Genomic DNA, 15,229 nt, shown 5'->3' with positions numbered 1-15,229 from the left:
ACACTTTCACTACGTTGCACAGAACACCTGTGTAAAGCTGGCCTCCTATTGGCCAGTAGTTACGTCATGCCAAGACAATAATTTCCCGCTTTACTTCGAACCACGAGAAATTTAATATATGTGTACATGTGTGTGAGTGTGTGTGCGTGTGGTGTTTCAATGGAACACTCAACCTCAATTTGTATAATGTTTGTTGCACCATTAATGATGACGGTAAAATAGTGAGGGGGTATGAAAAAATGTTGTGTCAAGGGGGGGGGAGTTACGAAAAAAAAAACTTTAAGCCAGGAAGGGGGTCACTCAAATTTTGTGGATTTTCGAAGCAATTCCACCGCCGCCACAACCACCACCACCACCACCACCACCACCACCACCACCACCACCACCCCATGTCGTAAATAATGACGGCTATCTTAGGTATTTTCGAATGTTCACAAACCGTGACCAGTGTCTGCGGTGACAGTATTTTGTGAATATTCGCACCTGAACTGACAAATATACCATTGTTGGACATTACATAACTGCCCCCAATAAACACTATGAACATGATGAGGGACTGTGTTACTGGTTAGAAACTTGATGTTGAATTGATTAGCAAAGTCATGATGTAAATGATACCCGTATGGGAACCAGACTAATTAGCTCTTAGAATGAAATATTAGATAGCTCACAAGTGACTGTGAATAATAATATTACTGTAATTTAGTTAGGGCTTACACTCGATTTCCGTCAAAAATCAATAAACCAGATTTCAGCGTATCTAAAATCCCGAAAGTTTGACTTTTACAACTGAGTATGTCCTTATAACTTACGATGAATGAAGTCGGTGATAGGTTGCGTAATATACTATACCAAAGTACTTCACACCACATGATATATGAAACCACAGTGGCATCCAGACTTAGGGGTAGACCATTTGATATCCTGGGGGGGGGGCTTGGAAGATTGGTGGAGAGTCATTATTTTTTCCCCACCTGCTTGCCTGTGAATTATTATTTTTCTCCTTCGCCTATGCTGGTAACTTTTTTTTCTTTCCTTCTTTGAGATATCTGGATTTTTTACGCCTATGTTGAACACCTACTTTTGTTGCTACAATTTTCTGTTTGGTTTTCGCACAGGGTAATAAAGAGAGTAAAAAGATGCTGTTCTATCACACACAGATTATATTCAGAAAACTACATATTTCAATACATGTTTGATTTTCAATTAAATAAACATCATTGTCAGTTTTTATGCCATGGTATGTATGATGACACACTGAAAACGCAAATCGGAAACTTGATTGGTGAGCTCAAACATTCAGACAGACCGGTCAGTTCTCCAGCCTGGGGGAGTAGGGTGGTCAGTGTTTTATTCTATTGGGCCGACAAAAAGTCACTGACCACTGTGAATAAAGTAGTTTCATAGCATCTTGACAGTAAGCTGTAGAGGGAAGAGCTTTGAGACTGGGATATGTCCACCTCTTGTTCGAGTGTGTGTATGGGGTGGGGTTGGTTCTAGGGGGTCTCCCCCTAGAAGCCCTGGAGGATTTTTACTCCTGAAGCCAATTTTTAGGCTATTCACAGACACTTTCAGACAATAATTTCCAAGCTTTACAAGACAGCTCTAACATATAAAATGCAGCTACATAAGGTTGAAACATTTTTTTAAAATAAAGTTTTATAGCATCTTGACAGTAAGAGGTGGAGGAAAGAACTTTGATTTGAGACTGGGATATGTCTGCCTCTAATGGGGGGGGGGGGGTTCTAGGGGGTCTCCCCTAGAAGCTCTTAAAGTTTTTTTTACCAATTTTGGTGAATCTTATTGTTGGTTTAACAAATGAGTGGCCTATGGGGTAAGGGAGTCCAAGGGGTCCCCCGGTAGACCTGGAGTTTTTGTTTCCATTTAGGCAATTTTTAGGTTATTCATAGCCTCTGAGGTAATATTGCCAAACTTAAAAAAGCTAAAGTAAATATAACTTTTAAAATAAATTTTCCATGTTATAAAAGTGGACCTGTAACATTGGTATAGGGGCATTGATATTGCATGTAGTGTCCGAAATAGGAAGTATATTATATTCATCCCTTCTGACAAATCCATACTGAAGAGACTAGAACAATTTAGATTTAATCTAAGTTGTTGTAGTTGTTCTTTTATAAACTATCTAATAGATGAAGATTACCATTAAAAAATCTTCAAGTTCACTTTTGCCCCAAAGTGCAAGATAAGTGACGCACTGATTGTGAAATAGCCAAACTATGATATTTACATGGCATGTTCTGTAAGTAGTGTGGTAGCTAGGTAATACATGTATATGTATAATTTTATGTATAGTTATGTTTGAACCCTTACATGAAGTAATATTTAAAAAAATATGAAAGAAACAGAGACAAGAACAAATATATATGTACCACAGGCCAACGAAACGGACTGGTCCCTGACATGTACATGTTTGAAAATGTTTGTCATGATCTGACAAGTGTCCTGGTTGGAGAGGTACTAGCAGGTTGAACAATACACTCGAACTTGTGCATCATTTCCCTGCCAAGACATTTTTTGTAGCAGCAGTGGTCCATCTTTTTTTCATATCCGGATTTTTTTTCGAGCAACTCCATTTGACATCTTTCCCCGAAATCTTCCAAGCCCCCCCCCCCAGGATATCAAATGGTCCACCCCTTGCCGCATGATACATTTAATAGCCGGGAGTTTTCCAACTGTGGATGAAATGCAGTCACTTGTCTAAAGAATGCCTATACGGTATCTTAATGATGGTGATCAATCCCCGGAGCTTGAATTTATACTAAAGGTTACAAAATAGTAAAACAAGGTAAATATACAGACTGGTATACAATGAGAGGGTGACGGATCAACTCGTCCCAATTTCAACTCGTCCCACTCAACTCGTCCAATTTTCAACTCGCCCCAATTTCAACTCGCCCCAATTTCAACTCGCCCCATTTTCAACTCGCCCCAACTCTTTGCAATATAATTTACCTGTGCATATATGGAATCGAAGCTAGTAGTACTCAGTTTGGAGGGTCTGTGGTATCTCGTATTCCACTAATGAAGTAACACTTGCGCTGTAAACACATACTACAATACTTAGTTAGTTGCGTTAACTAGGGAGAGGAGACACGTCTCCAAAACCCGTACGCGCGGAAGTCGTAAGCGTGTCAGTCACTAATATTCTCCCTGGTTATTATCATTATTATTTCTTATTTGGGTTGTAAACATTAAGTCCTAATGTGAAAAGTGATATTCCATGACTGAGGAAATTTAAAGTTGTTGTGCTAGTATAAGTTCTAGATCTACCAAACACTTAGCCAAAACCCACACCACTTTCTGCTACGAAATGTTACATTTACTACGCTTCGACTGGCTACGTAGGTAAAATCATGTAAATGTTTCGGTCCCTGTACTTCGAGTCCATGTATCGTTTAGATTTATAAACGTTTCCTAGTGTTGTTGGGGCGAGTTGAAAATGGGACGAGTTAAAAATGGGGCGAGTTGAAATTGGGGCGAGTTAAAATGGGACGAGTTGAAAATGGGACGAAGTGAATCGCTAAGCCCCAAGTAAAAGAAATAATTACAATTTTACTGTATTTATTGTGAAATGTAACTTTAAGTTACGAAGTCTCGACTACTTTATTCTCTGATATTTGTCTAGCATGAATGTGAATCCAACACGATGTTCAGATATTCGATAACCCTTGACCTTAATATACAGATATTTATATTTAAAAAGTGTCAGTTTCGCAAGGGTATGAATCCTTTGCCTATTTAGTACTTTATAAATGAAAGAAATATATGTTTAATGGATACTTTGGTCACAAATGTGCCAAATACGTTAATGAATGATAAATATACAGTTTGTTTTATACAATGTGCGAACGAGGCCATAACAGTCACGCGAATGTGGCATATCATGACGTCACATCCACTTTAACTTCCAACATTACACTGAAGGGCTGGAGAGGACGTACACGTCGGTGTGATATTTCGTTATTTTTCGGGGACAACTAGTCAACAGTTACCATGTTTAGCTGGCTGTCGAAGGACGAGTCGCGGAGGAAGCATCCACAGGTATTTAATACTGTGGCAGACGGTTTAAGAACTGTTTATAAGAATACCATTTTCCCGTTAGAGGATCACTACAAATTTCATGATTTTCATTCACCGGCTCTCGATGACCCTGATTTCGATGCCAAGCCCATGGTCCTTCTCGTTGGGCAGTATTCAACGGGAAAAACGACATTTATAAAGTATTTACTTGAAAGAGATTTCCCTGGCATGAGAATCGGTCCCGAACCGACAACCGATTGTTTCATCGCCGTAATGAATGGCGATTCGGAAGGGGTCATCCCAGGAAACGCCCTCGTTGTCGATCCGAAGAAGCAGTTCCGACCGCTGTCGAGATTCGGTAATGCTTTTCTCAATCGATTTCAATGTTCTCTGGTTTGTAGTGAAGTGATGAATAGTATAAGCATCATCGATACGCCAGGTATTTTAGCTGGAGAGAAACAACGTGTTGACCGTGGATATGATTTTACCGGTGTTATGGAATGGTTTGCTGAGCGTGTTGATCGCATCATATTGCTTTTCGATGCTCACAAACTAGACATTTCCGACGAGTTTCGTCGCATTATTGAAGTCCTGCGCGGAAATGATGACAAAATTCGCATTGTCCTAAACAAAGCTGATATGGTAGACCATCAACAACTCATGAGAGTGTACGGTGCATTAATGTGGTCTTTGGGGAAAGTTCTTGCCACCCCGGAAGTGTCTCGAGTCTACATAGGATCCTTCTGGGACAAACCACTACACCATGACATGAATAGACGTCTATTTGAGGCAGAAGAACAGGATTTGTTTCATGATATTCAGAGTTTACCAAGAAATGCAGCTCTGAGGAAATTGAATGATTTGATCAAGAGGGCTCGACTTGCAAAGGTAAGAAAAACAGTAACATCTTTGGAATGTGCATCGTATTGTGCATAGCAACAATATTATCTGGGGCCGACTCGGTCTAAACTCATACCACTAAATTGAGGTCTAAAGACATCAACTGTCTTCCTTACTTGCAAAAGAAGGAAATAGACTAATTTTGCCTTGATAATATGTGTACTTCCTTATGACATAGCATTATTATTTCTTTTATGTTTTTATTGTCAATATGTAAAACATACTGATGTAGACAGCCGCAGTCAATTTTCTGTGATTAGCTACAACAAATAAAGTTTATCATGCACCTGAAAGTCTGTTAAGAAAACTAAAACCGAGTTTGCATATGAGGAAACCAAGAAGAACATATTATTAGTTTCCTTTAGTGGCGTAAGTTTACACATACATGTACAGTGATGTAAAACAGAACAGGAGCAGTTTCCTGTAAATGACAGTTGTCACATGGTGTATACATGTAATATGTAACTTGTGAATCACTGTCAGTCATTGTTACAGTATCAAGTGTTAGACCATAATTTAGACACAAGTCTGAATGTTGTCATTTCCTGTATAAACTATACTAGTCAACTGTATAAAACTGAGTCTGACAGTCGATAAATTTAAATTACCACTTGTGCAGTGTTTTGTAAATATTATTTAAAATACAAATATAAATACTAATCAGTTCAAAGCCGCTGATTTCTAGAAAAGCCTAATATGAATTATTGCCTTGAAATAGGATATACATATACTTAACTTTACAGACTAGATTTAGTTCCCGATTTGTACATTGATGTACCTTTCCTTGTTAGAATATTTACAATTGCTGTTTTGTGAAAAGTACACGAAATAGTCATGTTACAATTTATTTCCAGTAGTTTGTCTGTTTGAAGCTGTGTAGTTGATTATATATTAACCATATGTAAATGAAAATAGAATGCATTGTTGGTTTTGAGGGTCTGTCTCATGCTCTGTATGTACAGTTAGTCATAGCGATATGAATCATTGTAGTGTTTTGATAACAACCAGGTAAAGGTTGGGAAGAACTTGGCATTATTGTGTGGACATTAATTAATTGTGACAGTGTCAGTCTGTTCCCTTTGAGGTGAATAATAGTAAATTAAATCAATAGCCCTCAAACATCTATAGATCTAAATGAATATGATAATGGTAGAGTAAGTAAGAGAGAGAGAAAACTATCAGAGTTTAGAAATATGTAGAATATTTCAACAGATGTAATTGTTTGACTGGACTGTTGTACCTTGAAGTCATCTCCAAGGACTGTAAGTGTAATAGCTAATTATAGAACAAGACTGCAATCATCTGATCAGTGTCATACCCTGTGTCATACCATCAGATTGTTGGGGAAGGACTACCACTGTAAACATAAAGTCAATCAATGAAGAATTGATATGATTGTCTATTGTACATGACATGTTTTGTACAGTCACACAAAGCCAGGAATGAGGATGACCTTGAGACTCATAAAATGAGGTCACCATGAATAGGCAGAAGACAATGTGATGCACCTTTTTGCTAATGACAGCATTGTTTAATTGATTGACCTGTGAGGTCATTTCCTTGAAATACCTTCAATGATCACACTTGTTAGTGCAGTGTGTTATACTTTGACATTGGGTGGATAATAAGCACACTGAGGTAGAAGTACTGTAATCAATTTATTTAAGTAACAGGGCATGTATTATCTCAAGAGTGAAAGTGTGGTTAGATAACCTAAATTCCATTGCAGTGAAGTCAGTCTAATACTAATAGTACAGTAGCTGTTGTTGGTGTGATGGCTATAATTCACAATGTTAATGGTACACCTCCCACTACTAAAATCAGGAAAGCTTACCAAAGACCTACTTTGAAGTTTACAAGGTCCTCTATTACTGTGAATACTGTAACACACACAGATGACAACTGACAAGACGGACATTCCTACTAGAATGATATGATCATGGGGGCCACTCATTTTAGTAGGGCTACAGATGTAAAAAATCTCAGAACAATTCAAAGTGGACAGATGTCAGCAGATTACCATAATAGTTAACATGTTTGCTTCAAAATGTCAAACATGTTGCTTCTCTTATGTTAGTAAATGAAAGTAAAACTTAAAAGTGTGTTTTTTTTGTAGCAGCTTCTAGCCCTACACACTTGTAAACATCTGACAAGTACTAGTGAAAGATAATTTACTTTGAAATATATTTTAACATGTTGGAGAGTTTGACATAAAAATAAAATAGATATCAGTTAAAAGAGCTCTGATTTATAACCTGTTTACTTGTCAGTGATGTAGATAAGTTATCTATAATATAGGTGACAGAAAGAGGATGCCTTATTCTTCATCACTGTGCATGTGTTTTCTCACTACAGATATGAAAATATTCACATAATACATAATGTTCTTAGCTTATTTCAGCTTTGTGACTACAAACTGACTAAGTGACTAATCTACTATAAATTATAGCATTGCTAACATACATGATGATGTAGTAACAACTAACTGGTGTATGTAGCATTTAATTATTTGTGCCTACTTCATTCCCATAGTCCTGATAACCTTGGGTAGGAACATTGCAAATTAAGCTTGCATCAACTCACAATGCTCATATATCTGGGCAATATCGCCATCAGTTGGTACTTGTAAATTCTTGACAATCTGTAGGATAACGAGTTTCTATAAAGTATGCTTTGCCACTTGTCATTCCCATTAAACCAGACATTGTTGGGTAAATACACTATTACTGAAAATTTATCATCAGGATTTAAAATATGTATTATGCCAAGGATACATTTGTAAAAGAGAAATAAAGAAATATATTGATGTAAAGCATAGACCTTATTTGATATCCTCTAGGACATCATCTGTTGTGAAACTAAAGTAGTGATGTACAAGAGCTACAGCCCCTGATTATCTTTTCTGCTGAAATTTGGTAAAATATTCCCCCGTTTATGCACATGTACTCTAGTACAGCCGTTTCCATAAACTATTATTGGATTACTTAGTATTGAAATTTCTATTCAAAGAGTCAAAAAAATTCTAGAAAACAAATCCCCAAAAATGTATTTGACTCTGTAAGTTGAAAATGCATCTGAACCCAGAGTCCATGACCATTCATTCTCATATTATTGGATTACTATACATAATTGCATGAAACAAAAATATCAAAATATTTTATGAAAACTTTGACTGTGTTTATCAGCCTGCTGCATGTCCTGTTGAATACGGATTTACATCAAACTTTCCCTGTTGTCCTTCATTGTTTTCAACTAGTGAATTTGTTTTGCAAGATCTAAAATTGACGTTTTGAAATGTTCAAAATAATTTCGTCATTGTTACTGCCAAATTTCAAGCTGATGAGTTGAGGTAACTATGTTTTGGACCAATACAAATCTGTGATTACATCATACATGGAAGCATAAAAGTTGATCAGGAAGTGTGTGATAAAGAACTTGTTTTCATGTACAGTCAAGACACAATTTAATTTAATGTTTTCTTTTTTTTTTTTTGCTTGTAGGTACATGCATATATCATCAGTTACCTTCGTAAAGAGATGCCTTCAGTCTTTGGAAAAGACTCTAAGAAAAACCAGTTGATCAAGGAGCTTAGTGAAATTTACAAGAAGATCCAACGAGAACATCAGATATCCCCTGGAGACTTCCCACCCCTCCATAAAATGCAAGAAATGTTGCGGGATCATGACTTCAGCAAGTTCAACCACATGAAACCAAGACTGATTGAGAAGGTGGATAACATGTTAGCAAATGACATGACACGCCTGATGCAAATGATACCTACAGAAGAAGCTGTTAAGTCACAAGAACCAGCTGTTCGGGGTGGAGCATTCTCCAATGACCCATCACCATTTGGAGCAGGATACGGTGAAGGTGCTGACTTCGGCAGAAATGAACATGAAGAATGGATTGTGAGTAGAGAGATGGGCAAATACGAGACCACATTTGGTTCGCTGAATCCAGTTGATGGCAAAATCTCTGGAGTTGCAGCCAAGAAATACATGATTCAATCCAAGCTTCCTAACACAGTACTGGGAAAGATCTGGAAATTGGCAGACATTGACAGAGACGGAATGTTAGACTTAGAGGAGTTTGGACTAGCACAGCATCTGATTAACATCAAATTAGAGGGTAATGATATACCTGGGGAATTACCCCCTCACCTTATCCCACCTTCTAAAAAAGGATTCACAGCTTGATAGCCAGAATGAATACAATCAGTGCAGTCACAGTGTCACTATATTGATTTATGCTTTGATGCTGATTTTCATTCTTGATGGTTCCCGTAAGGTGGAGAGTGGGCTTGGAATGACAATCATTACGGTGGCTATCAGTTCTCATGTCAGATTGATAGTCGTGTGGGATTCTATGACCAAGCAATGTATGTATCCAGTGTGAATTACTAGTAGGGGTACAGAACTCAATTTGGAACTGCTGCATGCATCTTTACTATAAAGACAACTGTGATTTGAAATATTTAATAATCAACCAAATCCATGTGCAAATACAGAAGACAGATATGTCAGATCACAGGGCATATCTCGTATCTTAAGTGTACAGTTGGTGTAGCTGGGCTAGACATAGAGGTATATTTAGTGGTAGTGCTAATTTGGAGAGTTTATATTATTACAGAACTAAATACTTGACATGTACATGGTATACTCCTCAGACCTATATGAATTGTAGGATCTGGTGAGTAGTAGTATATACAGGGGAACACTGATTAACAGAAACTGGGTGTCAAAAATTTGTTCCAAAAATATAATTTTTTTGTTTTATTCATTGTTGTTGGTGTTGCTCCAACAATCTTCACTTTACACTGAATCATACAGTTTAAATATACGTAGATATTTGATTTAGTTCTAGTAGATCACAAAGTGATGCTGGACATGTTGTGTTCAGATATGTCATAGCCAACAGTACTTAATTAGTTGGTTGGTAATGTTTCTATAGTACCATAGTTAGTATTTATCACTTTGTACTTCAAAGATTTGATTTGAAAGAAAATGTGTGATTTCCACAACCAACCCTACCTTGTATACTCAGCTGCCATCTATGTTTCTTTCTCTTTCTAAAAACTGCCTCATAACCAAAGCTATGACAAATTTTGGAAGTAATGCGGCTATGTAGTGAAAAACTCTGTACATTAGTGATAGTTACGGAATAATGTTGCTAATATTATTCTTAGACCACAAGACTCGCATGTCATTTTACAATATTGTACGTATTCAAGGAAATACAGTGCAAAATAAAAACAATGTCTACTTATCTACCTACACCAGCTTTGTCCACTCCGTCAAAATTCAAAATCTCACATCATTTGATGTGTGTGTATGGGTGGGGTGGTTTAGTTTCTGCTGTCTAATTCTGCATGCCTTAACACAACTGTCCTCATGACAGTGTTTTGATAATCAGTGTTTCACCGTGTCACATTATTTTGATAAAAGAAACAGATTGTTTGTGATGTCAGATGAGAAACGTTTATAATTTTACTGACAAAATAGACCTTAGAATACTTTATATTAGAGCATGCCTACAACAATACATTATGCAGAGATTTTATATATTATTGTATTAAAAGTAGCAATAATTTATCTTATATAATTCAAAGTATTATGATTTTATCCTTTAAAAGCTTTTGCGATGAACCTTTTTATTTTATGGCTGCAAAGAAACAGCCATGTTTGTCCTTTCTCATTTATTTGTATGTCTTCTTTGAGCGATTTGTTTTTGACCATACCCAGATGCTGGGTGCTCTCAGCATGTTTGTGATCAATGTATGAACATTCATTAGTCATATGATGATGATAATTCTATTGGATGGTAAAATCACAACAATGTTGTTAAAACTGTTAGAATAACTTTATATATTGATGAAATTATGTATTTGTGTATGATTTCCAAGTTTAACTGGACTAGAATGAATTCAAAAGGCTGATTTAGCTCAGTTTTAGTTTTGTTTTAAAGTTGCTGTATGGTTCAAGGCTTTTGTTGGTTTTCAAAGAGTTTTGTTGCACTATGGAAAGGATAGAAAGGCAGTCTATCTTTTTAGGACTTGTTTGGCAATTCTTACATTTCCTATAACATTTTGAATTAATTATGAAGGGGAAGGGGGAGTTTTTTAAAATTTGAAGTTACTTATTTAACACTGTTGGGAAACATGATGAACTTAGAATTTAGTATTCAAGTGTTAAACAAAATTTAGTATTCCATAGATAAACTCTTTCAGGGCCTGCATTTTAACTTCTATGCTGGGTTTCCCGATTTTGCAAAGTGAACCGTTTTGAGTCCAGATATTAATTCCATTATTGATTACCACCATATAAATTTGATAGTCAAGATATGGTATTTAGTAGTCTGTGTGCCCTGGACTACATAGTACTGCTCATTGCAGTTTTATGTCTTCTTGACCTTTCATACCCAAAAGAGAAAATTATGGAATACGGAAACAGTATAAGCTTCTTTTCCAGTTAACAAATCGTCTAAATAAACGATGTTGTCAACTGAAAGTAGTAAAAGATTACATGAAGTGTACTCATCAACATAAAACCATGCGTTCTGTGTTTGAGAAAGTACAGGGCGTAACCCACTACTTCAAGTACCCTGGGGCGAAATCTTATAAAATGTCATACCACACTGATATGAATTGAGAGATAAAAATAGATTAATGCCTGGTTTATTTCTCAACCATATGGCAACTTTAATGATTCCAGTGTGGCATCAACTGTTATTATAATATGTATTGTAAAATTTGTGATTAGAGCCACGGTTTTAATAAAAGACCTCCCTCTATATGTTTCAAACAATTTATTCGACAGAGGTAAGCTTGGTATCATTTGTGTTGGTTGTTGGTTGTGGATGTTGTCTATGGAGAATACAGTCAAATTGTCAAAGTTGTGTTATATTGCTTTATATTACCCACAACATGTGTGAATTTAGAGTTTAAATCTGGTGTTTTTGCTAAGGTGTGTGAGTCTTGTCAAACATGCTTAGATTTCTGTGTTTTGTAGCAAGAGTTGAGTGTGAAGAACCCCAGTAAAATACCTACTAGTACTTACTGCCCATAACAAAAACATTGTATACATGTATACCTATAAGCCATGATTTTATTTTGGAATTTCATGAATGATTTGTTACAGTTGGTATTTGGGTAACTAATGATAAGACTTTTGTTTGAAACTGCCACATTTGACATTTGATGACATCTTGAATTCTTCAAACTTTTGTAATTAAGATACTCAGAAATGTTTTGATGTCACTAAACCATTGGCCATGATTTAGTGTCTAGCTATAAATGGCTATGCTATGCATACAGCACATCTTGTATAGTCTAGTTATGAATAATAGCATCATGTCTGGTATAATCTGTTTATGACTGATATTTAACATAAAGCACATCTGGTACCATTATATAATGGACAATAACACAGCACACCTAGTATAGTCTGGCTAGGTATACGGAAAATAACATGGCACATTTGGTATAGTCGACAATAACACAGCACCTCTGATATAGTCTGGTTTGATATGGACAATAATACAGCACCTCTGATATAGTCTGGTTACGGACAATAACAGCACCTCTGGTATAATCTGGTTTGATATGGACAATAACACAGCACCTCTAATATAATCTGGTTTGATATGGAAAATAACACAGCACCTCTGATATAATCTGGTTACAGACAATAACAGCACCTCTGATATAGTCTGGTTTGATATGGACAATAACACAGCACCTCTAATATAGTCTGGTTTGATATGGACAATAATACAGCACCTCTGATATAGTCTGGTTTGATATGGACAATAACAGCACCTCTGATATAGTCTGGTTTGATATGGACAATAACACTGCACCTCTGGTATCTGGTTTGATATGGACAATAACACTGCACCTCTAATATAATCTGGTTACGGACAATAACAGCACCTCTGGTATAATCTGGTTTGATATGGACAATAACACAGCACCTCTGATATAATCTGGTTTGATATGGACAATAACACTGCACCTCTGGTATAATCTGGTTTGATATGGACAATAACACAGCACCTCTGATATAATCTAGTTTGATATGGAAAATAACACAATAATATTATTGATAACATCAGGCAATGTATGGTTGCTACAACTGATTCAGTAAGCCACCCCCCCCCCCCAAGTTATTATCAAGACTTCCATGGTATATTTACATAATTACATGTACTAGTAAATGATCACATGCTTCATTTGTAAACCCCTGTATTCATCTCTGTTATGCATGTACCTTTACATAATGACTTCATTTGAATAACATGGTTGTAGGCACTTCACACTGCAACTAATCAGGTTACTTGGTGCATATTTTCAAATTATAATTACCAAATTCTTTAGACAAGCTGTTTATACGAAGACTAGGAGGCTCGACAGCTAATTATGTATCTGAACAGCGCAGTGAACAGGCCAAGTGTTGTGAGACTACCTTTAAAAAGTGTCGCTAGCCAAAGTGATTGCTACTGGAACCATCACAAAAACTTCTACTGAAAAGTATTTTATTGTGATCAGAAATTACATAAGAATGGGAAACTCCAAGTTTCAAATGTTGGTGCAAATTTTATCTTGTTGTTTTGATATCTTCCAGAGAGTACCATCATACTTGTGTTATTTTTCAAATCATACTGTATTTATGTATCCTCTACACACAAGGCTTGTCTTGTGTTTAGAGAGGAAGTCAGAACACAAAACATTAGAAAACAAAAACTGCAATGTACCAGTACAAAGCTGTAATGTGATTTTACAGAAATGTCATGTCTGTTTCTTGACTCAATCTCTTTGTATTATAACTGGCATTGTAATTAATTTTTGACACTTTTAGTACTCAGTAAATTGTGCCAAACTGTCGTCGATCTTATGTTATTTTTTTTTTATAGAAATTCAACGATTGTCATCAAGTATAGCATGAAGATTTAATTTTGGATCATCTTAATCAAAATGTGACTTAAGTTTGAAGTCATGTACAATGCACTGTATGTTGTTTACATGTAATAGAATTTATATGTAATAGAATTCAATATATTATAAAATCACATGGGAGGTGTCTTGTTTTGATTGACAGTTGGCACAGTGGGCTAACATATGTAAAAGTCAGACCTTTTTTTTATTGGACGTGGTATTATTGAACCTGTAAATTAGAAATGCATGATTTCCTTTTTATTTCTCAGGCCATACTACAAATGTTTAAATGCTGGAATTCCATCAGTAAAGTATTACATCTAACCTGAACTTGTGATGTTGTGTCAGTCTGTGCTTAGAATATGTGATGATGTTTGGCGCATGGAAAATAGAAGGGGGAATGGGAATGGGGATTGGTAATTGGATTTCATGTATTTTTGTTATTTACCTTTACTCCTTAATTTACAATGTGCAAAAAATAGTAAAAAGACATACACTTGTTCAAATATCATTCTGATTGAAATATGATGCTGGAACCATCTCGTGGAATTGCACTTACTTCCAGAAAGAACAAAATAAAAAAACAAACGACAATATATGAAGGCATATACTAGTATTAAAAGGTAAGTAAAGGAATTGAGCTGTACTTCTACATCATATTAAGCCACAGTGCTATGCTACCAGTGTTGCCAATCATGCTGACAAAGGTCAAAGGTCAAAGGTCAGTGAATATGAACACAATTGTCAGTTGTCAAATTTGAGTCTAAAATGTATATGTCATATTGTCACTGCCCTACTTTCATCTGGTGAATAACTTGTACTGGATTCTAATCTGTAGCCTAGGGTGGGACACTTTTCCACCCACATGGTGATAAAACACTTAGATATAAGATACAGTGTCAACATTAGCTTTTACTACTTTTAAGAGTAATTATCTTTACTGTTCATGGATACACATAATTAAAACACTATTAAAAGTACATGTTGTATTACAGCTGTAATGATCTATATCTTCCGGATGATTTATTGAATATAATATATTATATAATTGATGATGAGCTATTCTGTGAGATAGTTAAGTGAAATATGTGAATTTATCAGAATAGGTTCTAATTTAAGTTTATAGGTTTTCCACACTTGGGGTCCATCTGTCAGATTATGTGTATACACTGCCTGTTTCAAGTTCCTGTTCAAGGGCTCCATTTGACAACCACACAGAAGCCAATAAGTGCATCTTCTATGCTAAGATAGTAAAGTTGCAATTTCTTGCTACATTTTGTCTAAATGAAGTAAATCAATTAACCACACCACAACTACATGCAGACATGTGGGTGCCAATGTTTTGATGTCTGCATT

The 15,229-nt window shown here is 36.0% G+C and overlaps 1 protein-coding gene across 1 annotated transcript; it reads left to right on the top strand.

The window, feature by feature from the left end:
* The first annotated feature begins 3,933 nt into the window (after positions 1-3,933).
* Positions 3,934-14,196, top strand: LOC144453455 (EH domain-containing protein 1-like). Its single transcript, XM_078144760.1, has 2 exons — positions 3,934-4,929; positions 8,442-14,196. The coding sequence occupies exons 1-2, from the start codon at positions 4,015-4,017 to the stop codon at positions 9,135-9,137; spliced, it is 1,611 nt and encodes a 536-aa protein (XP_078000886.1). The 5' UTR covers positions 3,934-4,014; the 3' UTR covers positions 9,138-14,196.
* Positions 14,197-15,229: the final 1,033 nt, after the last annotated feature.

The sequence above is a fragment of the Glandiceps talaboti genome, chromosome 2 (genome assembly GCF_964340395.1).
Source record: "Glandiceps talaboti chromosome 2, keGlaTala1.1, whole genome shotgun sequence".
NCBI classification, from domain to species: Eukaryota; Metazoa; Hemichordata; class Enteropneusta; family Spengelidae; genus Glandiceps; species Glandiceps talaboti.
The sequence above is the reverse complement of the archived record's forward strand: the minus strand, read 5'-3'. Positions and strand labels throughout refer to the sequence as shown.